Here is a 26,360-nt window from a genome sequence, read left to right as displayed (position 1 = left end):
ATTTGGGAAATTGTAGCTCTCTTGTTCTTGCTGTATTCTGTTCTTCAACAAAAAAGACTTGTGTAAATTATCTACTTGGGGAAACACAGGAACTTCACCTGACTTTTATGTCCACAGACATCTCAAACCTGGACAGCAAAATTTGCAAGTGTCAATTGATCCAAGAACTAAAAATTAATATCCCTTTCTCTTAATATTATGCTAAGTCTATTTGTTAAAGCACTTATCAGCATGAACCCTCGCTCAGTTCTACCTGGTGTGGATTCCCCTCAGAAATTTGTAGTAGGGTTTCTGAATGTTCAACATAACACACAGTGTTTCATGTTCTATTTTTGCTTTATGAAATTGCATTCTGTCAAAACATGAAAGGATTTGGATATGTGCTTTCCCACCCGTAATTCAAAGCGAAATGACAACAGAATTAGTGTGTGCCCTTACAGCAGAGGATTGGAAAGAACTTATATTCTGCTGCTCAGCTGTGTTTCAAACCTATTTCTGGCAATTTTCCCCAGCAGAGGCTTATCCCCAGCACTCAAATTTTAAAATCCCGTTGTGGAGAGAGGAAGAAAAGATGACTCCCATGTACTCGGCTGGGCTTTTTCTAAATAAGCTACAAGCACTATGTCCAGCTGCTGCACAAGTTATAAAACAGCCAAATGGTGTTGCAGGCTGAGAAGCCTGCTTCTTTCTGCACGTAATCTTATCCGGATTAATCTCAAAAAAAAATTGGACTATTATGAATCTGTAGGAAGTGAGCACCCACCCCTCTCCTAGAAAATGAAATATACTCGGAAATATTAAAAAGGCAGAATATTTCCCCTAAAAAGAGTAGAAACTCAGAAGCAGAAACTCACCTTTGTTAATGGGTGGACCATTAAGGCCTGGGCCAGAGTATTTTACATAACAAAGATCTCCAGATAGAGCTATAGAAATTGCCCAAAGCCCTTTTCATTACATCATCCAGCAAGCTCAACCAAGCCTGGAACTCAGGTGAAGCTATGTGGTCCAGACAAAGCCTACAAAGTTAGCTAAGACCCCCGCCCCTGGGAATCTGACAGCCAATGGGATACATTTCTTGCACAGGAATAGGAAACACTACGGTGGGGCCCAACAGAGGGTATATAAGGGTCTCTCAGCATCTTGGTCCTTCCTTCTCTTTTCCTTCACCTTGAAGCATGTGATCATCCCTTCCTTCTTTGGAGCTCCAGGCCATGTGGTCCTGTCCACCATTAAACCATCTTTCTAAACAGCCTCCATGTTTCCAGTGTCTTTTTCCCCACTTGGAACTGAACCCAGAAGGATAATCCTTCCAACAAATCAATGCTTCAGGCAAGGAGTGTTGGTTCATGGATTTATTTACAGTGAGTCCAGTGCATCTCAGGAATGTGTGTGTGTGTGTGTGTGTGTGTCTACATTTCGGCTGTTCTTTTCATATGTCTTATTAAGGCTTCGTGGAAGACGGCCACTGCAAAATCTGCATCGTCTTTAGTAATGCACATTGGAGGTTTAACTCTAAACGTCTTGGGGAAGAGAAAAAAAAAAGAGGGAAAATGTTATACAGAGAAAAAACTTATTTATCAGTAGAGATGTTTTGGTCATAGATATAATCACAGAGCAGCTTACTGTACAGTCGCCGCTTAAGGGGCAAAGGATGGGGATGGACCAAGCTAAAACAATTCCAGCCTACCACAAGCTAAATTTATTGGTCCATCTGTATGGTCCTGCTCTACAATTTATTTTGCAAGCTGTACAATTTAAAAAAAAAGATAGCTACAACCAGCCCCTTCCCTTCTCATGCAATCATTTTATAGTGCTGGGCAACCAGCCCATATTTACAGTGTCATGTGGTTGCAAGGCTGATTCACAATATTTTTTTGCCAGAAATTAATATTTCTGGTTTTCTGCAAAAAAAAAAAAAGCGCCCATTGTGACAATGACCAGCATGACATATGACAGTACTTCTGGGCTCAGTTATGATTCTAAGTTGAGAATACTGCCTGTATTTCTCTCCCCATGTTACCATGCACAGGCTAATATACCTAAAACAAGCAGGTTTGGAAACAAATATCAGGTGCAGTTTCATGCACACACAGTATATGTTCCTTTTTTGACAGTAATGCATTGTTTCTATCAGGGCTGGCAAAACTTTTTCCTCTCTGGGTGAAACCTTTTTTTTTTTTTTTTTTTGAGGTCTGGATGAGTAATTTAACAGATAATCAGAATTGGAAGGGACCTTGTAGGTCATCTAGTCCAACCCCCTGCCCAAGTAGGAGATGGGAGTCCAATCTCTTCTTGAAGGTCTCTCACTTGAGACCTTCCTTCCCACAACTCCCACAACTTCCAAGGGCAAACTGTTCCATGGATTGATTGTTCTCACTTTCAGAAAGTTTCTCCATATTTCCAGGTTCAATCTCTCCTTGTTCAGTTTCCATCTATTATTCCTTGTACTTTAGAAAATAGCTTGGCCCCTTCCTCTTTGTGGCAGCCCCTCAAATATTGGAAGACCGCTATCATGTCTCCCCGGTCCTTCTTTTTACTAGACTAGTCAAGCCCAGTTCCTGTAACCATTCTTCATATGTTTTAGTCTCCAGTCCCCTAATCATCCTGGTTGCTCTTCTCTGTACTTTTTCTACAGTCTCAACATCTTTTTCATAATGTGATGACCAAAACTGGATGCAGTACTCCAGGTGTGGTCTTACTAAGGCTTTATAAAGTGGTATTAGTACTTTCCTTGATCTTGACTGTATCCTTCTGTTAATGCAATTTAGGGTTGCATTGGCTTTATTGGCTGCTACTGCACACTGCTGGCTCTATTCAGCTGACTGTCCACTAAGACTCCACGATCCCTCTCACAGTTATTGCTACTGAGCCTGGTTTCACCCAGTCTATATGTGTACTTTTGGTTTTTCTTACCTAAGTGTAGGACTTTACTTTTCTCTGCACTGAATTTCATTTTGTTTGATACGGCCCAGTGTTCTAGTCTGCCAAGATCCATCTGGATCTTGAGCCTATCTTCTTGGGGGTTAGCTATTCCTGCCAGCTTAGTATCATCTGCAAATGTGGTAAGTTCCCTTTCTATTCCCTCATTTATGTCATTAAGATGAGGATGGTGAAAAGCAATTTTAACCTCACCTCGGCTCCAATGACCTCACCATGAGAATGACGATGTCACCGGAGCTGGGGTGAGATTGAAATCGCTCTCTACCATCCTAAATGTTACTTGGTGTCGACCTGGCAAAGTTCAGCCTTTTGAAATACCTACAGAGGAATACTTGTCACCTTACAAGGTAGTCCTTGACTTACAACAATCAAGCCCAAAATTTTCACGGCTAAGCAAGGCAGTTGTTAAGTGAATTCTGTACCCCATTTTACAAACTTTCTTGCCACTGTTGTTAAGGGAATCACTGCATGTGTTAATTGTTCAGTGAATCTAGCTTCTCCATTGACTTTGCTTGTCAAAAGATAATTGTGTGACCCCCCAGAACACTGCAACCGTCATAAATGCATGCCAATTTTCAAGAGTCCAAATTTTGATCACATGATCATGGGGACTGACAACTCGTAAAATATTTCTATGGTCTTTGTAGAGTTGCCAACAGAAAGGGAGGGAGGAGCAGTGGGCAGCTCGCATTCCATAGATGTTTTCAAAGATAGTATCTAGGTGACCGAAGTTTCTGTCACACAAAATTCTAACTGGAGAGCATGATTGATGACTCTTGGCTATGAATATGTCCCATTGGTGAATATGAATTACGATACACCCAAGAGGTGGGGGGGAAAACCAGGGTCAAGGGTTACAATGAATTATGTGTCTCAGAGTCGGCTACACCCAGGCAGTGCTGGCATGTTTACTCCTAATAAATCTTCTTTAAACTTTGGAAGTCTGGCTTGAGACTCATGATTTAAATAGGGGTAACTGACGGAGTCCAGGCAGGGATGCTGTAATGGTCGTACGTGTGAAAAACTGCCATAAGTCACTTTTTTCAGTGCCATTATAACCTTGAAAATTCACTAAACGAATGGTTGTAAGTCAAGGACTGCATTTTTATTATATGCATATCATTAGTTTTTTTTCAGCATGAGGCATCCTTCTGTCTACTAAAGAACTGGCTATGGTCACAGGCTTAATAGGCTTCTCAACATTTACAATACCTGGAGATGCGTTCCTCCTTTGCCAATCAGCAACCCCATATCCTTACAGTCTTCCCAAATCTGGTCCATCTCTTCAGCTGGAAGTGGCTCACAAGTTTCCTAGGAAGAAAATTTAGACTTCAGTTTAACCACCTTATTTTTTTTTTAAAAAGGAAAGCATGAAAGAAAATACATATCCATTAATCACAAAAAGTACATTTTTATGTTGTGAGTCTATGCATATGCAGACATTCAAAAGATTTATTTTATTTTATTTGGTTTGTCAATTGCTTACAAGATAATAGGTATAAGTAAAAACATAGTTATGAATATATGGATACATATAAGAAAAATAAAAGAAACAATAGGATAGGGACTGTAGGCACGTTGGTGCACTTATGCACATCCCCTAACAGACCTCTTAGGAAAGGGGTGAGGTCAATAGTAGACAGTCTAAGGTTAAAGTTTTTGAGGTTTGGGGAAGAAACCACAGAGTCAGGTAGAGGATTCCAGACATTGACCACTCTGTTGCTGAAGTTTCTGCAATCAAATTTGGTGCGATTAACTTTGAGTTTGTATCTATTGTTTGCTCTAGTGTTGTTATGGTTGAAGCTGAAGTATTCATGGACAGGTAGGACATTGCAGTGTATGATTTTATATACTATACTTAGATCGGACTGAAGGCAGCATAGTTCTAGGTTTTCTAGGTCTAGAATTTCGAGTCTGGTGGCATAAGGTATTCTGCAAGGAGCAGAGGAGTGGAGAACTCTTCTCGTGAAATATTTCTGGACTTTCTCAACTGTGTTAATATCAGATATGTAATGTGGGTTCCAGACTGTTGAGCTGTATTGGAGTATTGGTCTAACAATATCTTGATTTAATCAATTAATCAAACAAGATGTAATGTTGGCTACATTAACATGCAATTTCACAGGTTTTAGAATTGCATGTTGACATACCCAGCATTACATTTTGTATTTTATTGATATATTGATGGAATGCATACTCTGCAATTAAGAATTCAAACTAGCTTTTGAATGTCTGCGCGTGCACAAAGACACAAAATTTAATTTTTCAGTAATTGCCATAGTGAGTAGTGTTTGCAAGAAGATTCCATAGGAAGTCCTTAAAAGTAAAGGTTCCTCTTGCACATACGTGCTAATCGTTTCTGGCTCTAGGGGGCGGTGCTCATCTGCATTACAAAGCCATAGAGCCAGTGCTGTCCAAAGAGGTCTCAGAGGTCATGTGGCCGACATGACTAAACACCGAAGGCACACAGAACACTGCAACATTCCCACCAAAGTGGTCCCTATTTTTCTACTTGCATTTTTTACGTGCTTTAGAACTGCTAGGTTGGCAGAAGCTGGGACAAGTAACGGGAGCTCACTCTATTATGCAGCGCTAGGGATTTGAACCGCTGAACTGCCGACCTTTCTGATCGACAAGCTCAGCTTTCTTAGCCAATGAGCCACCGCATCCTTCACCGTGTCAAGGAAGTCCTTGACACATGACGAATGGAAGTTGCCTGTTATGACCATATGTCATAACGGTTGTAAAACAGGTTGATTGATTTTACTACCTTTTTTGGTAGTGGTCATAAAGTGGCCACCCGTGGTCATGAAGTGAACTAATGAAAGTGCCAGTTTTCAGCAAAACCAGAGTAAAACATAGTCATGTGACTGCAGGACACTGCAAAGGGCCATACATTCAGCCATGTTGCTGAGCACCCAGTGTTAGGTCATGTCACTCTGTGGAGGGGGTCCAACCATTGGAAGTTTGAACCCAGGTTGTAGGTCAGTCATAACTTTGAATGGTTGCTAGGCGACTGGTCATAAGTCAAGGAATATCCGTAATTTCAGTAATGCCAGAATGAAGATGGATCTACAAACAAGCTTCAATGTGTAATTATGTGCTCATCTTTTTTTTTTTGCACCGTGGTTTTAGAATTACACAGCTAATATTCCATTCTGAAACACATATATATTTTGCTGATTCTGCAGTAGGAATTGATATCATTGGATGTTTAGTCACTTTAGCATTATATATAATTTTATATAATAGTATACCAATTACATAGATCTATAGCACTGCACTCCTCATGGATTTAATAATCCTAATTATATGTATAATCTTAATGGTGCTAATATTATATATTGCGCCAGCGCCTTATGATGGAGTTATTTTTATAGTATGTAAATTAGACTTGCAAAACAGGATGGTTTTAATGTTAGTGTTGAATTTAAATTTTGTTGATCAATGACCAAAATAAATGGTGAAAATGATTTTTCTCTGCTCAGGCCTGGTGAGACCACACCTGGAGTACTATGTACTAGAGGTGGTATTCAGCAGGTTCTGACCAGTTCTGGAGAACTGATTGCGGAAATTTTGAGTAGTTCGGAGAACTGGCAAGTATCACTTCTGACTGGCACCGCTCCCATCTATTCTCTGCCTCCTGAGTCCCAGCTGATTGGCTGGGTCTTTTTTGTTGCCCTGCACAGGAGAACGGAGCTGGAAAGCAGGTCAGTGGGGTGTGGAGGGATTGGGGATTTTAGAGTATCTTTCCCCTGCCAGGCCCACCAAGCCACACCCACCAAACTAAACCACGCCCACCAAGCCACACCCACAGAACCGGTAGTTAAAAATTTGAATCCCACCACTGCTGTGTACCATTCTGAGCATTAGGGTTCCAGAAGTCTATTAATATTTTAGAGCCAGTTTGGGGAGGCCAACAAAAATGACACAAGGCCTTCGAAGCATGTCCTGTGAGGATAGAGAGAAAGGAGTTGGCTCTTCAGTTCCAAGCAGTATTTCTCAACCTTGACAACTCTTAAAATGTATGGACTTCAACTCCCATAATTCCCAGAGAGTTATGCTGTTTGGGGAATTCTGGGAGTTGAAGTCCACACCTGTTAAAGTTGTCAAAATTGGAAACACTGATCTAGAGCAGGGCTGTCAAATTCGCAGCCCACAGGCCGCATGTGTCACACATTGGCCACGCCCACATCCGGTTTAGCAAAGGGGGGAAAAGTCACGATACATCACGTGACGGCGCCATGACAACGTCAGTTTGACACCCCTGATCTACAGCAAAGAAACTGAAGGGAAACATGATATGTTAGCCATGGCGAGTTACATAAAGGAAAGCTACCGGGAAGATAGGTAATCAGAAATAGTTTGATCTGCCCCCCCCCCAAAATTAGGGATAGAAATAGCAACCATGTGTTTCAAATTTATTAGATTTTAAAGGAAAATCTTCCCATCAATAGCATTTATACCACAGTGAATAGTGAACAATAATGAACGCTCCAGTGAGAATCCAAAGGTTATAGGTTTTCTCTCTGGGTGTTTTTTTTTAAAGATAACCATTTGTCATGGACATCAAATTGGTTTTCCAGCATATTGCACTGAGTTGGGGTAGATCAGGAGTCACCAACCTTTTGGACCTCAGGGATCACTAAACTCATAATTTTAATTCCCCTGGACCAGAGACCCTGGGAAAATCCCCCCAAAAGTCTGCAGGAAAATTCCCCATCCTGTTTTCCTACTAATCAATCATTCTTTATTTGGGATTGCAAGATACCGTCTTCAGCTCCATTCTCAGGGGGAGAGAGAGTGAGAGAAAGAGACTTTTGGCTTCATGCAAGGAAAGCAGCAGAAGCAGCAGAAATCTTTCTTTTTCTCCCCCAAACTCTGCCAGAAATGAGTCTTTGTGAGACTTGCCACACCGGTGCAGCTTCTTGGAGCAGGATGCCTTGCAGGGTCCCAAAGACTCATTTCTGGCGGACTTTTGGAGGAGAGAAAGAAAGACTTTCACTGCTTTGCTTGCGTGTAGCCAAAAGCAGAAGAAGAAGCGGAAAGAAGCAGACTGGTGGCCAGGCCAGGCCCATGGGGAGAGTGGGGCAAGTTCCCCCCCTCCGCCCTTTCCCCCCTCCCCTCACTACCTCGTGTTGTCTGCAGTGCAAGCAATGCAAGCCTTGTATTCCCATGGGCCATGTGGTCGGCGCAGCCTTGTGTTTCTGCGCAGCCTGGATTAATTGCTTTGGGGATGACATTTCTCTGCGGACCACCAAAATTTTCTCCTGGACCACCAATGGTTCCCGGCCCACTGCTTGGCAACCACTGGACTAGATGACTATTGTTGTCCTTTCCAGTTCAATGCAAGTACCTGACAAGCACTATAGCCACCACCCCCGCAAGTGCAGTCCGTACCTTATTCTTGACCATCTCTATCCCAATCATCAGTCCTTTACCACGAACATCTCCAACACTTTCAAACATATCCCGCAGCTTTGCAAACTCTAAGAGCAAGTAAGTTCCGATCTCTTGGCAATTTTTCTGCAAGCCATCTTCTTCTATTGCCTGGATACACAAAAACCATAGAAGGAAACCATCAAGCATTGCCAGTACATTTAATTCTAAAAGGGGCCTTAAAAATTAGACAGAAAAAAAACTTTGATAAGATCATAGCCAGGCAAAAAAGATTAAAATATCAAATCAACTTCATTACATGGAAAACTATTGAAGTTCATTTGATTTAATACAATACAAGTAGTCCTTAACTTACAACAGTTCATTTAGTGACCATTCAAAGTTACAACAGCACTGAAAAAAGTGACTTATAACAGTTTTTCACAGTTATAACCTTTGTAGCAACCCCATGATCCTGTGATCAAAATTCAGACGCTTGGCAACTGGTTCATACTATGACCGTTGCACTGTCTCCAAGTCATGTGATCACTTTTTGCAACCTTCTAACAAGCAAAGTCAATGGGGAAAATCAGATTCACTTAACAACCAGGTTATTAACTTATCAACTGCAGCGATTCACTTAACAACGGTGGCAAGAGATGGGGCAAAATTCACTTAACAAATTCTCACTTATCAACAAAAATTTTGAGCTCAATTGTGGTCGTAAGTTGAGGACTACCTGTATTGAGGGGCTTTGGGTGGAAGGGGATCCACCATTAAAATAGGGGTACAACTGAGGCGAAGTCCGGCCTCAATATATTTTCAAATTTTTTCAGTGTTCAATTACTGCATCCAAATTTATTGCATGCAATGTTTGTGCCCCACATTAAAAGAGGGGTAGAGCTTCAACCACCCAAAGTACTGGCCCCAATATTTTGCAAATATCTCTGGCAATATGGAGAATATGTAACTTTCTTGCTGTCAAGTGTAGTAGAAATTATACATATATATATATATATATATTTCTGCTGTTCCACTGTGTTCAATTCTTGGAAACTGGACAAATCCCTGCAAAAGTGGTTTGCCTTCATCTCCTTTCCAGGCAGTGGTGGGATTCAAAACTTTTTACTACTGGTTCTGTGGGTGTGGCTTGGTGGGCGTGGCTTGGTGGGCATGGCAAGGGAAAGTTACTGCAAAATCCCATTCCTTCCCCACTCCACTAACCTGCTTTCCAGCTCCGTTCTCCTGTGCAGGGCAACAAAAGAAGACCCAGCCGTTCAGCTGGGACTGGGGAGGCAGAGAATAGATGGGGGTGGGGCCAGTCAGAGGTGGTATTTGCCGGTTCTCCAAACTACTCAAACTTTCCACTACCAGTTCTCCAGAACTGGTCAGAACCGACTGAACACCACTTCTGTTCCCAGGCTGAGAGAAAGAGGTCACCCAATTGGCTTCATGCCCAAGGTGATACTAGAACTCACCATCTCCCAGTTTCTGGCCTGATGCCTTAATCATCACATCAAACTGACTCTCTACATATACAGAACATCCCATTAATTTCACTGGAATTTGCAATAGATGAATAGTCTGCATTAATCTATCTCTATGGAATCCACAGTGTTAGTGCTTATCGCATGAATGGAACCCTTCAGCCTGCCTTTGCTTTCCCTGCATTTAAGCAGAGAAGGAAGTTATGTTTGAAAAACATAAAAGATTCCAGATCGTTTTGCTAGAAATGAATTAAGAATCTCTAGCCAAGTTGATTAAACCTGCATGCATTAAGGCACACCAAGCCATCCTTTTGGGAGCCAAAAGTCCTTTAATTTAAGAAGGGGGGGAGGAAAGCAATTTTATCAAAGCTCATAAATAATAATATAACTAAAAACCAATGAAAACATTTTCTTACATCCACGACTGCAGATCCAACTGCACAAGCCACAGGATTGCCCCCAAAAGTGTTGAAGTGGAGGTTCTCTGTCATACTGTGTGCAATTTCTAAAACCAAAACATACTAGTCTTAACAAATGAAGCTGTAAAGTCATGCATTAAAGAGATCAGCAGCTGGAAGAAACATAAAAAGAGAGACCTTCATTTGCAATGCAGGTACTCCTTGACTTACAACCGTTTGTGACTTACAAGAGATCCTCCCATTTACAGACAGGGCAGTTTTCTCCCAATCATGTGATCAAAATTTGGGTGTTTGGCAACTGGCATGCATTTACTGGTATTGTAAATGTTGAGATGCATACTAATGATCAGATGCACGTTAACGATCAGACATGTGGCCATGTTGCGGAATCAGATGAGGAGGGGAGGAATGGAAGTCGGGGCCAGCATCAAGGCAACTGGAGAGCTCCACGGGGAAGAGGGAATGGGGTTGCCAGAGACAGAGGCGGAGCCTGGGCTGTCCGTCAGCCCTAAGATGGAGAGTCAACAGCCCCCAGGTCTGAAGGTGGCTGATGAGGAAGAGGAGCAGCAGCTGGGTCCAGTGCCTGACAAGCGATGCACAAAAGCCAGAGAAGGGAAGAGCAGTGGAAATCTGTAGGCAGAGGATGGATGGATGGATGGATGGATGGATGGATAGATAGATAGATAGATAGATAGATAGATAGATGATAGATAGATAGACGGACAGACGGCAGAATTCTTTATTGGCCAAGTGTGATTGGACACACAAGGAATTTGTCTTGGTGCAAATGCTCTCAGTGTACATAAAAGAAAAGATACATTCATCAAAAGAATCATAAGGTACAACACTTAATAATAGTCATAAGCAATCAAATCATACTAGGAAACAGTCAATATAAATCGTCAGGGTACAAGCAACAAACTTACAGTCACAAGTGGGAGGGGATGGGTGAAAGGAAGGATGAGAAGATTAACAGTAATAGTAGTGCAGGCTTTGTAAATTGTTGGTCGGTGTTGGGGGAATTATTTGTTTAGCAGAGTGATGGCGTTCAGGAAAAAACTGTCCTTGTGTCTAGTTGTTCTGGGGTGCAGTGCTCTATGGTGTCATTTTGAGGGTAAGAGTTGAAACAGTTTATGTCCCGGATGTGAGGAGTCTGTAAATATTTTCACAGCCCTCTTTTTGACTCGTGTGGTATACAGGTCCTTGATGGAAGGCAGGTTGGTAGTAATTGTTTTTTCTGCAGACCTAATTACTCTCTGAAGTCTGTGTCTGTCCTGTTGGGTTGCAGAACCAAACCAGATAGTTATAGAGGTGTAGATGACAGACTCATGTGATCAAAAATCTGTGGGCCGATCCTTAGGACAGAAGAGCCACCGCAGCTAGCAAAGCCTGACCCTAGTTCTGGGGATAAAAGGCAGGAGTCGGAGATGAATAGATGTGGCAGACAACTATTCATTTCTCTGCCGGATGGACTTGTTAGCCTGCTGTAAGAGAGATTTTTTTTTTTTTGCTGAGGCTGCTGGTGCTCCTAATAAAGGAATCTTTGAGTTAACTTCAGAGGGTTTGTCATGTTTGGGGAGCCAGGTCAGAACAAGACCATAGGAGGATGTTTGCAGTGTCCCGGGGTCATGTAATTGGCTGCAATCGTCTCAGCTCGCTTCCAACAAGCTAAGTCAACAAGTGGGAAACCAGATTTGCTTAAAGATTGTACATTTAACAACTGCAGTGATATTTTTAACAACTGTGTCAAGAAAGCTCATAAAATTGGATGCAATTTGGTTAACAACCTCTTTGTTTCGCCATGGAAACTCTGGTCGCAATTACAGTTGTAAGTTGAGTACTAACTGTATTTGAAACCTCAGTGTTACCATCAGAAGATCTTTTGTGAACCTATGCTCTCAATATTCAGTGGATCAGATGGAGAATAAGTTTGTATGCAGTCAAAGCCCTTTCCACTTAAAAATATTTTTTTTTCTAAAGGTCTTTTTGGTTTATGCAAATACCAGGTGCAGATAGTCATTCATTCATTCAGTTCACCTGAATTAATTATGCATTTGAACTGGATTTTTTTTTACACTGCAAAACCAGAAGCAAGCCAGATTGTATTAAAAAGTAATTCATTTATTTTATCCTGTCAAGGTATCAAAAAAAAACCCCTACAATATTGCATTATTATTCGACAATCAATCACTGCAATTCTACCAGTTCATTTTCATACCACTGACTTGACGGAGCTGCAAAAAAAAGAGGAAGATCTAAATAACCTCATTCAACCATGTCTGTAGAGCTTCTCAGTCATTGAACTATATTTGCTTAATCTTTGTATTTTTAAACTTATGATTATAAAATTTATGACTGGCTGCTTCCTAGAAATATGAAAATTTAATAGAATAAGGGCTTTGGGGTTTAGTTTCTGTTGACTGAGAGTGGAATAAAAACTGATAGCATCTTTGAAACATTTATTTTAATTTAAAGTGGGCAGATGGAACATAATGGAAGAAAAGTGTAAGATTATTTTGTGGGCCACCTGCTGTTAGCTGGAAATTACATCTGTTATGTTAGGGTAACTCTTAAAGAAATACACAATTATTTCATAAGCATACATGAATCACAGTTTAGTTTATCCTATTAACAGAACATTGTGGTGACAGCATTTTTATAAGCCCCAGCTGAGACAAGGGCAGGAAAGGAGAAAAAAATAAGAGAGAGAGAGAGAGAATAAGAATTAGAGTCAGTGGCCAATTATAGAGTCCATTCAGCTTGTGATTTTTCTCTATATGAGATAAAATGCTACTGATCCAGCAAAATTTATTCTCTCATGCATGTTTAGAAATAATGAATGTAAAGCTAAGGCAAAGGATAACATGCAACCAAAATTCTTTTTCATAGCTTTCCAGAACTCTGGGAAAATGATTTTTGAAAACTGTGAAATGGCCTCCTGCCATTTTGAAGCAGGGAACGTTGCCTTAAGGAACATGTGAAATTGTTGGGGAAGAAAATCCCAAAATTCCTCTCGAACCCAGAAAACCAACAGAGAATCACCTGACCTTTCTTTCATGTTGATGTGATTGCACCTCCTATGTGGTCTCACCTGCACCCCCAGACCCTGTGCATGAAAAGGTTGTTCACTCTGAAACCCTCCAAGCGTGAAAGCAGTTCTCACCTGGTGTAGTCACAACTGCTGCCATGGGAAAGCCGTTACCAATTCCTTTGGCCATGGTAACTATGTCTGGAATGACACCGTGGCCTTGAAATCCCCAGAAATGACTGCCTGTTCGACCAAATCCAGTCTGAACCTTCACAGGGAACAAAGAAAAGGTGCTTTTAAAAGATTTAGAGCATGGCTGGCTAGGGGATTGTGGGAGTGGAAGTCCACAGATCTTAAAAGTTGCCAAGGTTGGACACCCTGCTATAGAGTTGCTCTTTATAAATAGCATCTATATTTTAAGGCAATTGTTTTCTGATAGGAAATTGCCTATATTTGCTGTCAGGCAGGGGTGGCCTTCAAAAATTTTAGCAAAGGGTTCTCTGCACGGTTCTTGGGTGGGCGTGGCCATGGTGGGTGTGGCCTAGTCAGCCTCCTGCACCACAGCGGGGGAGGAGGCGTTTTCACCCTCCCTGGGCTCCGGAGGCTTTCCTTGAGTCTCCTGGAGGATGAAAACAGCCACTCTGGGCTCCAGAGGCTTTCTGGAAGCTGGAAATGGGAACCATTTCTGGCATTCTCGAACTTCTAGCCTCCGTGCATGCCCTATACCAGTGGTGGCTAACCTTTTTAGGCTCTTGTGCCAAAAACTGTGCACGTGCTTGCACTCTTGCGCTCATGTGCCAGCATCCAGAAGGCAATGCGCGCCTCCCCCCATGTCCCCTACGCATGCAATCTCCCCCACCCACCTACCCCCCTTACATGCACTGCACCACACAGCTGATTTTTGGCTGGTTTGAGGCCTTTTTCGGCCTCCCAAAGGCTTGAGGAAGGCTTCTGCAGGCTTCTACAAGCTTTGTAGGCCGAAATCTAGCCCTGTTTCGTCACTTCCCGTTTTTCCTAAAATACCAGAAGTGACTAAACGGGTCTAGATTTTGGCCTACAAAGTTTGTAGAAGCCTGCAGAAGCCTTCCTCAAGCCTTTGGGAGGTCAAAAATCAGCTGTGAGGCATGCACATGCACAGTAAGGTAAGTTTGCCTGCAGCTCGTGTGCTGGCACATCACGGCCCTATACTTACCTGCATCCAAAATGGGTCGTGTGGGTCAGGAATGGGATTTGGGGGTTCTCCAAACTGCACAGAACCTTAGCTAGGGGCTCTTCCAAACCCCTGCAAACCCCCAGCAGCCCCTCCCCTGCTGCCAGGTTTGATAGAGATTCTCAATCATCCAGGTCATGGTTATTATTATTATTTTTCCAAAGGCAACTTGGTTTTTTTTTCTTTGAAAATGTTTCACTTCTCATTGAAGAAGATTTTTCTTCTGAAGAAGTTCTGAAGATGATTTTTGGAAGTGAAACGAAATCTTTTCAAAGAAAAAAAAAAACCCCAAGAAAGTCCAGTTGCCTTTTGAAAAAAGCACCTTTCAGATATACTGTCAGATATACTACGTGCAGGCCAGTATTTCGTCAGCGGTTCTTACACAGAAGTGACTTCCAAACAGAAATCTGTGTATGGTAAAGTCCTTGGAGAAAGCACCACCCACTTCTCTCCCAAGTTCGGGATTCAGTTTAAATTTTGTTCTGTGTTTGTCCTGTTTGTTCTGTGTTTGTTTTCCTTTCTAGAAGACACACCAACTGCCTTGCTTGTAGGAGGCAGAGATGGTATTCAGTCAGTTGTGACAGGTTCTGGAGAACCAGTAGCGGAAATTTTGAGTAGTTCGGAGAACCAGCAAATACCCTGATTGGCCCTGCCCCCAGCTATTCTGTCTCCTGAGTCCCAGCTGATTGGCTGGGTCTTCTTTTGCTGCCCTGCACAGGAGAATGGAGCTGGAAAGCAGGTTGGTGGGGTGAGGAGAAAATGGCATTTTGCAGTAATCTTCCCCCAGGAGTAGGGAGGGAATGGAGATTTTACAGTATCCTTCCCCTGCCATGCACACCAAGCCACACCCACAAAACCGGTAGTAAAAAATTTTGAATCCCACCACTGGTAGGAGGGGGTAGTTCCCTCAGGCCCACTTGTTTTGCAAAGTCCTCTTCAAATGCTTTGTAGGGTCCCAATCCAAGCCCTCAGCCAACGGTATCTCAAATAGCGGTCCTTGTAAGAAACTCTGCACGTATAATTTGGAGAAGGGAGTCACATTCAGATATTCACCTCGTCTGCAATGCAGAGGCCTCCCCTTTCACGCACCAACTGATAAGCCTCCTTTAGGAATCCTTTGGGAAACTGAATTGCTCCATTTATGCCCTGGAGAAAGCAGACAGACAGGATCAAAGGAAATGGTGACCTTCCTTTCACGGAAGAAAATTCCACAGAATCATAGCGCTGGAACAGATCTCGGAGGTTTTTCTGGCCCAACTCCTTGCTCCAGACAGGAGTCTCGTTACACCCCAGTCAAATGGTCACCCGGTCTATTTTTGAAAACCTCCAGTAACTCAAGGCAACCTATTCCATTGATTAATTGCTTCTCACTGTCCAAACAATTTATCCTTACTTCTGTGTTAGATCTCTTTTTGACAAGCTTCCATGCATTATTTCTTGTCCTGAGTTTTGATGCCTTAGACCAGAGGTGTCAAATTCCATTTCATTCAGGGCCACATCAAGGTTTTATTTATTTTATTTATTTTATTTGTCAAGAGATTATAAGATAACAGGTATAAGTATAAACATAGTTAGAATACATGAAATGGATACATATAAGAAAAATAAAAAGAAACAATAGGACAGGGACGGTAGGCACGTTGGTGCGCTTATGCACACCCCCTACAGACCTCTTAGGAAAGGGGAAAGGTCAATAGTAGACAGTCTAAGGTTAAAGTTTTTGGGGTTTGGGGAAAAAAACCACAGAGTCAGGTAGAGTATTCCAGACAGAGGTGGTATTCAGCAGGTTCTGACCAGTTCTGGAGAACCGATAGTGGAAATTTTGAGTAGTTCAGAGAACCGGTGGTAACCTTCCCCCTGCAGTGGGGAGGAAATGAAGACTTTATAGTATCCTTCCCCTGCCATGCCCACCAAGCCATGTCCACTAAGCCATGCCAAGCCCACCAGGACACGCCCACAGAACCCGTAGTAAAAAAATTTGAATCCACCACTGATTCCAGACATTGACCACTCTGTTGCTGAAGTCGTATTTCCTTCAAGCCAGCTCGACATTACTCGTGTTGGGTGTGCCTGTGGTGGCCCAAGCACTCTGCCAGCAATAACGGGCTCCCGAGCTCTGTTTTCACCTATGATGGCCTCCTGCAACCCTCTGCCAGCAAAAATGGAGCTCAGGAGGACCTCCCATGGCCCTCCCACGTTCTGTTTTTGCTGGTAGAGGCTCTGTGGGCCAGTCCTTTGCTGTTTCCAGGGTAGCCCCATGGGCCAGGTCTAAGCAGGCCTTCAGTTTGACACCCCTGCCCTAGACAATAAGTCAATCCTCTCTCGACAGCCCCCCAAGTACTGGAAGACAGCTATCTGCCTCAAGTGTTCATCATACAATTAAAACCTCCAGGCCCATTATCATCCTTTTGCTCTTCTCTGCACACTTTCCAAGTTCTCATTGTCTTTTTTGTATCATGATGACCAGAATTGGATGCAGTATTGCAATTGTGGTTTCACTAGTATCTGGGATCATGAGGTCACCTTTTACACCTTATGTAATATATATTATGTAATATCAAAACTCAATGTAAGATACAAACTCAATGTAAACCACTCCAAACTTGACTGTAGAAAGTACGACTTCAGCAACAGAGTGGTCAGTGCCTGGAATGCACTATCTGACTCTGTTGTTACATCCTCAAATCCCCACTCTTTAACCTCAAACTATCCACTATTGACCTCACCCCATTCCTAAGAGGTCTGTAAGGGGCGTGCATAAGTGCACAATTGTTCTCCCTATCCTATTGTCCCCATTTATTCGTACCTATTTCCTGTATTCTTACTCATGTTTATACTTTTACCTATTATCTTGTAAGCGATTGACAAATCAAATCAAATCAATCAATAAATAATTGCTGTAGTCCTAGTGATGCACTTCAATCCACACAACCAGGAGATGGCACTGTTGAATTTATTTCCCTTTTATCCCATTACCTGTTTTACCTTTTCTTTGCTACCGGTAGTAAGGAGCCCTACTTCTTTCACATGCTGGAATTACAATACCTGGTGAAGTGATACCCGTGGAAGATATGTGGTGGCAGCGGTGGAGGGCTCAGCCATACCGCACATTACATTCATCATGTAAAATTACATGATGGCCCTCTGGGCCTAAACAAAAGGAGTCCATTAATAGGAGGAGGAGATCTCAACCCAGGATGAACAGATCATCTGAAGGGTCTTGGGTGCTCTCTGAGCGTGCTTCTTTTTTTGCAGATGTCTCATTACCCAAACTAGGTAACATCATCAGTGCTAGTCCCGCTGATGTTACCTAGTTTGGGAAATGAAATGTCTGCAAGAAAATAAGCAAGCTCAGAGCGCACAAAAGAACCCCTCTGTTCAACCTTGAGCTACAAATATTCTCCTTTATTAGTGGATTATCTGGATAGGAGAACGGCCAGCTGGTCTTTGCATGTGTGGGAGTGCTGGAAACTGGAAGAGCAGCTCCCCGGCATGCATGTGCGCATCGGGGATGCTGAGCTTCCGGTTTCCGGTGCGTGAATGCACACGGGCCAGCTGGTCTTTGTGCGCGCATGTGTACCAGAAACTGGAAGACCAGGTGACTGCCACACATGTGTGTGCTGGAAACTGGAAGCTCAGTTTCCTGAGGTGTGTGCATGCGTGCAAGGGAACTGCTGTTCCAGTTTCTGGCGCTCCGCCACGCTCATGCTCCCATTTTGGTACTCAATGCCGAAAAGGTTCACCAACACTAGTTCATCCAAGATTTTTGCAACGTAGTTTGTACCAGTACATGGGAGAATTAAAAGTCCTCAGTTTAAATCATGAAAGGAAAGCCCTTCTAATCTCCTGCAGATCAAAGAAAGAATTAAGATGTCCAAAAAATCAGGACTCGGCACCAACCACCAGAGAGATCCAACCAACCAACCAACCAACCAACCAACCAACCAACCACAGGGATTTGAAATATCTGATGTCTTGCTGGTTTCTGCAATTTTTGATTAAACTGGTTGATGATCCCACTGACATTCTTTCTTTCTTTCTTTTTTTGGTTGTGCCTCCTCTTCCTCATCGATTTTGTCTTAATTAAAATGAAATCACAGCTTCATATACTGTATTTTCTTGAACTAAAGTAATAATAAACAAATCTTCTAGGTGATGCTGTGAGAATCTATTTCTCAAATGAAAACAAAGCATATTTTATAGTGTGATTCCATGCATTCCTAATGCCATCAAGGAGGCTGACTCCCTGGTTACATGTATATAGGATAGCAACTATAATCCTAAATATATCTACAGAAGCAACATGTTTAAGATGACATTATGTTTTATAATGAGGAAGATCTTATTTTAGGAATCAAACATAAAGGTCGTTTCCCATCGTCTCTGACTCTAGTGGTGCTCATCTTTGTTTCTTAGCCAAAGGAACCAGCATTGTCCAAAGACACTTTTGTGGTCATGTGACTGTCATGACTACATGCCAAGGAACACAAAACACTTTTACACCCTCCAACCAAAGTGGTACCTATTTATCTACTCACATTTGCATGCATTCAAACTGTTAGGTGGGCACAGCTGGGGAAAGCAACGGGAGCTCATTTGGGTCTCAAACCTGGGCTATCAGCTTTCCAGCTGACAATCTGAACATCTTTAACCACCGAGCCACTGCACCCGTTAAGAATCAAGCATTGTATGAACTAATCTGTGTTGAAAAGAGCACTGAAAAGTTTTAGGTCCTTGAAGCCTTTTTTTTTTTTAAAGAAACCACTTACTTGAATTGGCTCGGCAATAAATGCAGCGACTTTCTTTGAAACACAAGTTTGGAGTGTGTCCTTGAATTGCTCAATATACTGGTCTTTAGCATAGCAGGTTCCTGTATCGGGGGAGATGGGGAGAAACATGTCTATTATTTTAAACTATTATTCATGAAAGAAACATCACGGTCCTCTTTATCATCAAAAATGCCAAAAGGCTTTTCTCCAGTTGGCTCACTGTAGCATGAACTTAACTGTGCTACATACTTTTTCTGGCCAAATCAAATGATGTTCCATTCACTACTGTGTGGTGGCGCAGTGGTTTCTGCTGCCTGCCAGCTGCCTGCAGTTTGACAGCTCGATCCTGACTGGCTCAAAGTTGGTTCAGCCTTCCATCCTTCCAAGGTCGGTAAAAATGAGGACCCAGATTGTTGGGAGCAATAGGCGGACTCTGTAAACCGCTTAGAGAGGGCTGTAAAGCACCGTGAAGCGGTATATAAGTCTAAGTGCTATTGCTATCTAGGTAGGGATTGGGAACAGAGGCAGCAGAAGCAGGAAAGCGACCAATCATAGGGAAAACAAATTTTATCCTAGTGAATTTCTGCTGAATAAGGGTGGATAGACAGCCCAACATTAGGAAGGGATTCTACGATGGAGGGCTAATTAAATACATCCTGACACTCGAGTAATGACTGTAATTGGGTCTGGAATTACAGTTGTTAAGTTGCCTTGATTGTCAAGTGGCTCAGCATGCAACCATATCCGATTTTACAACCTTTGTTGTGGTAGTTGTAAAGTAAATGAGAGGTGATTGTTAAGTGAACACTGCAGTTAAGCAAATCTGTTTGTCTGCAGTGAGCATTTTTTTTGTTTTTGCCAGAAACTAGAAGTAAATGCTGTTTCAGGCAAAAAAAAAAATGTTTTAAATTGTGGTTGTCAGGGCTCCAGTAGGTTACCCACATTTGAATCATGAATCTCTAGCTGGATTTTCAAAGCTCAAAGATTTATTAGGAGAAGACATGCCGGTGCTGCCTGGGTGTAGCCAACTGAGACACATCATTCATTGTCACCCTTGATCATGATTTCCACCCCCTGCCACCTGGGTATACTCATAATTCATATGCTCCAGTGGGACACACCCCTAGCCAAGAGTCATCAATCATACTCTCCAGTTAGAATTTTCTGTGGCAGAACCTTTGGTCGCCTGGAAACTATCTATGAAAACATCCATGGAATGCAGTTTTGGTTTTGCAAGCTGCTACTCTGCTCCCCCCTCCCTTTCTGTTGGCAACTCTAAAAGACCAGAGGAATATTTTATGAGTTGACAGGAGTCACGTGATCGTGGGATCCTGCAAAAAGCCATAAATGTGGAACTGTGAAAATCAAGAGGATTTTCCTTACTAACTAACCTGAGGAACAGGAGCACTTTCGAATTGTTTGCACCGGAGAATCGCGACAGTGGCTTCCTCCCCAGGGACCACGGAAAACGTCAGGCAACATTGTCTAAAGAAACAACAGACCCAATGATGTTCATTGCTCCACTAATGGCATAACTGAGTGTGCTAGATTTTTAAGAAGTACATTAATATGAAAAAGACAGAACTAAAATAACAAAGAGAGATAAAGATGAACCCATACACTGGAGATCTCACCATTTAATCCCTTGTTTATAAACCAAGTTTTCTCGGCATGAAAATCAGAGAGGGCCACCTGGCCAATTTCAACCTTGGTTGGTGTAGACAAATTCAAAACATCCATAAAATCTATCAGAAGTCAAATAAACTATGGGATTTTATTACCTATCATTTCGTTTTTATGGATGCTACTGGGCCCAGCAGTATAGTTGGAAATATAATTATGCTTCCACTTGATTCTTACCTTTGTAATATGCTAAATAATTTTCCTTTTTTTCATTTAAGGAATCGAGTGTGTAAAATTAGAGTAGGGAGTTTGGTGGGTGCTAATGACATTATATAGCTCCCAGGTACCACATTGGAGGCACAACTGCTACCCTTAAATGAAAGCATCAAAGTACATAATAAGAATTTTCAAATACTTTTTAAAAGTCTCAAAAGAGTTTTTAAGTTGAATTCGCCCACCACCTATAATCCTGCCTATATCTACTGCTTCTCCTGGGCCCAATCATATATTGCTTCTGACATGCTTCGTGAAAAATAACACTCCCCCCAATGCACAGCATCTTAAAATGTGGATAGTTTATGCAGCTCATCTGATCATGTTGATGGACAATGAAAAGAAGCAGCTGACAATAGTAGCTGCTGCAGTTCATCCCCATTAGAGTTGGAGCCTTTCTACAAAACAACTTGGGATCACAAGATACGATTGACTGGCAAGATGAACAAAAAGGAAGGTCAGACGATGGTATCCCAAGAAGAAGATAAATAAGGGTGCTGAGGCTGATGGAGACCCCACTATTTCATCCAAGTCAAGGACAGAATTCTATTAAAGCACTTTCCTATAGCCCTTTTTTAAAAGGGCAGATTTTGATCGGGCTCATGAATCAACAAAATATTTAGCTCAATTCGGAGGTGGTATTCAGCAGGTTCTGACCAGTTCTGGAGAACCAGTAATGGAAATTTTGAGTAGTTTAGAGAAGCAGCAAATACCGCTTCTGACTGGCCCAGCCCCCCATCTATTCTCTGCCTCCAATCGGCTGGGTCTTCTTTTGTTGTCCTGCACAGGAGAACAGAGCTGGAAAGCAGCTTAGTGAAATGGGGAGGGAATGGAGATTTTGCAGCAACTGAGAGGGAATGGAGATTGTGCAGTATCCTTACCCTGGCACGCCTACCAAGTCACGCCCACAGAACCGGTAGGAAAAAAAAATCGAATCCTACCTCTGGCTCAATTCATTTCCAACACAGCTATTTTGCTCCAAGTGGCAATAGGAATAGCCCACCAAGTGACAAGAAGACGCTTGCGTTTAGCATCAACCTGCATAACTCCTTGAAAACTGGACTCTTTTTCCATTCTTCACGATTAAGAAGTAACACCAAAGCAGATAAGGTCCAATACAGATAGTCCTTGACTGACAACAATGTGTTTAGTGACCAAATGTACAATGGCTCTGAAAAAAAGTGCAGTTTGACTGTTTTTCACACTTACAACCATCACATGATCAAAATTTAGAAGCTTGGCAACTGGCTCATATTTATGATGGGTGTAGTGACCCCAAGTCACGAAATCACTTTTTGCAACCTTCCAACGTAAGGTTGTAAAATGGGAGCAAAACTCAGTTAATAATGAACTTGCTTAGCAACAGAAATGTCAGGCTCAATTGTGGTTGTAAGTTGAGAACTATCTGTACCAGCAATACCAACAACCAGTCGGGAATATGTCCAACATGCTCCAAAAACATGTCCTCCCCCACAAAACAAAGCAAGATACTGACCGAGTGGCAGTTGGCTCCATTGCCAACACCAAATTTGTACCTCCCAATGGCTGTGATGCCCATAGCATAGGTACTACCTCCATGGTATCCGCCTCTGCAGAAAGAAAGGCATCATATTTTCAACTTTAGGGTGGTTAATTTGTCTACTAATCTTTTTATATATTTAGAATCTCAGAAGTTGTGTTAATTGCAAAGAAAAATGACACATTTCTGAAACTCAAAGAACTCTCATTTAGTGGACTATATTTTCATCAAGTTGCCTGCTCTTGGCAGCTCTTCTTTGTTAAAACTTCCTCTCTTCTTGAGACTGTATCCAATGGTTTCCTTCTGTTGGTGGACAGATGCAATTGGCATATCAAATACGTGCCTCCAATTCAATCAAATGTGTTTTAGGAAGGCTAGGGAATCTTTTGGAAGTGGATTAGAATGGGCTTTCAAGAACAACATAAGGAAAGGAAGTTACTATTTCCCAGTAAAAGTTTGTGTTCCTAATAGGGAGTTGTGTTGATTCAATGAAATTTCACAGGATTTGGTCTGTGCATGACAGACACTTTCTGTTTAGACTGTACACCTGTATAGTAGCTTCTTTTTGGATCAGATCATCACCAGCTCTTTTTAAATTTGAGTGGTCTAGAGCAGGAGTTGACAATTCAACACCCATATATGTTGATCCCAGTTTTCCAGATGGTAATATTGCATTATTACAGATGGTAATATTGAAATATTACAATATTTCTCATATTTTTCACAAGAATGCTGATAGGTTATAAGGTTTATGGGTGATATTGCTAAAATTGTACCAGATTTATTGATCTCACATGTTTAGGGGAAGGTCTGGTATGTTGCAGGCCTTTATTCCAACATTGGTCTTAAGAAAATATGAATATTTGAACTGATAAAGCTATTTCATATATTTCCTCATTATTAGCTTTCATTATTAGACTATATATTTTGAATTATCAAGAGGCATGGTGGTTCCATGGCTTAAAGACACCGAAGAAGATCTATGCTCTGGTGGTTTGAGTCCTAGCACCACGTGATGGGGCGAACTCCCATCACTTGCCTCACCTTCCACCAACCTAGCAGTTTAAAAGCATGTTACACGCAAGAAGATAAATAGTTACCACTTCGGTGGGAAAAATAAGGCACTCCATGCAGAAGTATGAATCCAACTGGTGCCGGACCTGCCCAAATGCAATGCCTGAATGCAGGGTGACATCAGTGGAGGGAAAAAGGCCCATATGATACCAAAGACTACCATTAGCCATTCCAAGTGTGGAACTAGTTCATCCCCTACGGTGCATTTCTGGATAGCGCGGGCGGATGAACTGAACAAACGGCCAGTCTTGGGCAGCCAAGCAACTATTCCAGTGGTGAGATTCAAATAATTTAATAACCAGTTCGCCCAGGGTGAGGTTGGCTGCTGTGGGAGGCATGGCCCATCCATGTCCTCCAACTCTGCTGCACATGCGGGACGAGTATCTTGTTACAGCCAACCTGACCCTGGGTGAACCGGTTGTTAAAATTACCCCACACACACATACTATCAAAATGGATCCTGAGCACTGCACTGTGCTGTAATGGAGAAATGGGCAACGGAGTGGCTGGCACGAGGGAAGGAGGAGGAACAGGGAGAAGAAAAAGGGAAAGCAGCCTTCTTCCCTCGCGCTGGCCATTCCACTGCCTGTTTCTCCATTGTACCACAGTGCTCAAGATCCACTTTGATAGCGGGGGAGAGGGGGTTGTGTGCAATTTAACAACTGGTTTGCCCAAACCTCCACTGAACTATTCTGTATAAACACTATAGTCTCCTAGCTAATATACCATTGCTATACGCTAAACAAATAAATTTGAATTATTAACCAATGATCTGTCTAGTACAAGAAAGGCCAACTAATAGAAAAATAATGCAAAATCAAATAACATTTAATATTAATGATATTATAGCAGCTCAGGAGAAGCTTTTGATCAGAAGAAGGTTGTGCAATAGAAATTCTTTGGCATGAATATCTGCAAGCCATTTATGGGAGCTCTGTTAATCCTTAGCGAAAACACAGAAGTCAACTGAGGAGAACAAATCACAATTCACAAAAGAGAATTACCTCAAACCAATGACGTCAGTGTTGCGGGTGAAAACTCTTGCTATTAACACTGCCAGGTCGTTGGCTTCAGTACCACTGTTAGTCAGATAAGCTACCTATGGCAAAGATTGTGACGAAAATACATCGTTAGAGAAGAGACTGAAGCTGCCACGTATCTAAATTTATGCACAATTACCAACCCAACCTAGGGCAATGCAAAGTTATTATACAGGTAGTTCTCAACTTGCAACCACAATTGACCCAAAATATCTACTGCTAAATGAGACAGTTGTTAACTGAATTTTGTCCCATTTCATGACTTTTCTTGCCACAGTTGTTAAGCTTTAGTAACGTGGTTGCAAAGCGAAACTGGCTTCACATTAACTTTGCTTGTTAGAAGGTCACAAAATATGATCACATGATCCCAGGACACTGCAACCATCTTAAATATGAGCCAGTGGCCAAGCGTCTGACTTTTGATCAGGTGACCCTGGAAATGGCTGCAATGGTTATAAGTCTGAAAAACAGTCATAACTCACTTTTTCAGCACTATTGTAACTTTAAATGGTTATTAAATGAATGGTTGTGCAGTAAGTCAAGATTACCTGAATCTACCTTTCAAAATATATTTTGTGTTATTGGTAGTGATTTGTTCTTCGAGCTGCCTGTTAAGCTTCCAAACATTTTGTCACCAAGCAGGATGACATCCTCAGCGGGACTTCGGTTGAAGCATCTTGTTTCAGTTCTTCTCTGCTTTTATTGACCTCATGTGGTCAATGGGTTGTGTGACTAGCTGGTCATGCTATGTAACATGCCGTGTGGCTGGCTGGTTATTATGTGTGAACGTCCGGAACAGAAATAATTGGCCATGCTACCACATGCCACACGCAAGAATTCATTGAAGCCTGGTATTCAACCGATGGATCTATCAACAAATATGTCAACTTGGAGGAAACCTAAGTTTGATAAGGCCTAAGCTAGCTCTATCAATCAAGCGACCAGACCAACCAACAATAGCACTGACCACCTCTTCACTTGGTAAACCTTCACACATAATGACCAGCCAGTCACACGGCATGACCAGTCAGTCACATGATCCACTAACCACATGAGATCAATAAAAGTAGAGAACAGAAACAAGATGTCAACTCATAAAATAATTCTATGGTCTTTTTAGAGTTGCCAACAGAAAGGGAAGTGGGAGCAGTGCAGCAGCTTGCAAAACCGAAACTGCATCCCATAAATGCTTTTAAAGATAGCAACTAGGTGACTGAAGGTTCTGCCAAAATTCTAACTGCAGAGCATGATTGATGACTCTTGTCTATGGATGTGTCCCATTGGAGAATATGAATTATGATACACCCAGGGGTGGGGGAAAAGCAGGGTCAAGGGTGACAATGAATTATGTGTCTGAGAGTCGGCTATATCCAGACAGTGCTGGACATATTAACTCCCAATAAATCCTTTTTAAGTTTTGGAAGTTTGGCTTGAGATTCATGATTTAAATGGGGGTAACTGCCGGAGCCTGACATAAGATGCTTCAACCAAGGTCCCGCTAAGGATGTCATCTTGCCTGGTGATAAAACATTCAGAAGCTAAACAGCAAGCTCGGAAAACAAACCAACAACAACATCTATTACCCAAGCTAGAAATAAT

General features: G+C 42.1%; 1 protein-coding gene across 1 annotated transcript in view; it reads right to left on the bottom strand.

Moving 5' to 3' along the window:
- Window positions 1-1,337: 1,337 nt before the first annotated feature.
- AGXT2 (alanine--glyoxylate aminotransferase 2) overlaps window positions 1,338-26,360 on the bottom strand; it is a 34,551-nt gene continuing 9,528 nt past the window's right edge. The window contains exons 5-14 of the mRNA XM_087927402.1: window positions 24,726-24,820; window positions 22,624-22,717; window positions 20,624-20,717; window positions 19,233-19,333; window positions 15,517-15,609; window positions 13,389-13,521; window positions 10,223-10,311; window positions 8,341-8,490; window positions 4,153-4,251; window positions 1,338-1,520 (exon numbers count right to left, since the gene is read on the bottom strand). Coding sequence (XP_087783528.1) covers window positions 1,410-1,520; window positions 4,153-4,251; window positions 8,341-8,490; window positions 10,223-10,311; window positions 13,389-13,521; window positions 15,517-15,609; window positions 19,233-19,333; window positions 20,624-20,717; window positions 22,624-22,717; window positions 24,726-24,820 — 1,059 coding nt within the window. The 3' untranslated portion in view covers window positions 1,338-1,409. The remainder of the gene's footprint in view (window positions 1,521-4,152; window positions 4,252-8,340; window positions 8,491-10,222; window positions 10,312-13,388; window positions 13,522-15,516; window positions 15,610-19,232; window positions 19,334-20,623; window positions 20,718-22,623; window positions 22,718-24,725; window positions 24,821-26,360) is intronic.

Source organism: Pseudonaja textilis, chromosome 2, assembly GCF_049901715.1.
Source record: "Pseudonaja textilis isolate UNSWEBS1 chromosome 2, rPseTex1.2, whole genome shotgun sequence".
NCBI classification, from domain to species: Eukaryota; Metazoa; Chordata; class Lepidosauria; order Squamata; family Elapidae; genus Pseudonaja; species Pseudonaja textilis.
This window is presented reverse-complemented; position numbering and strand designations above follow the sequence as displayed.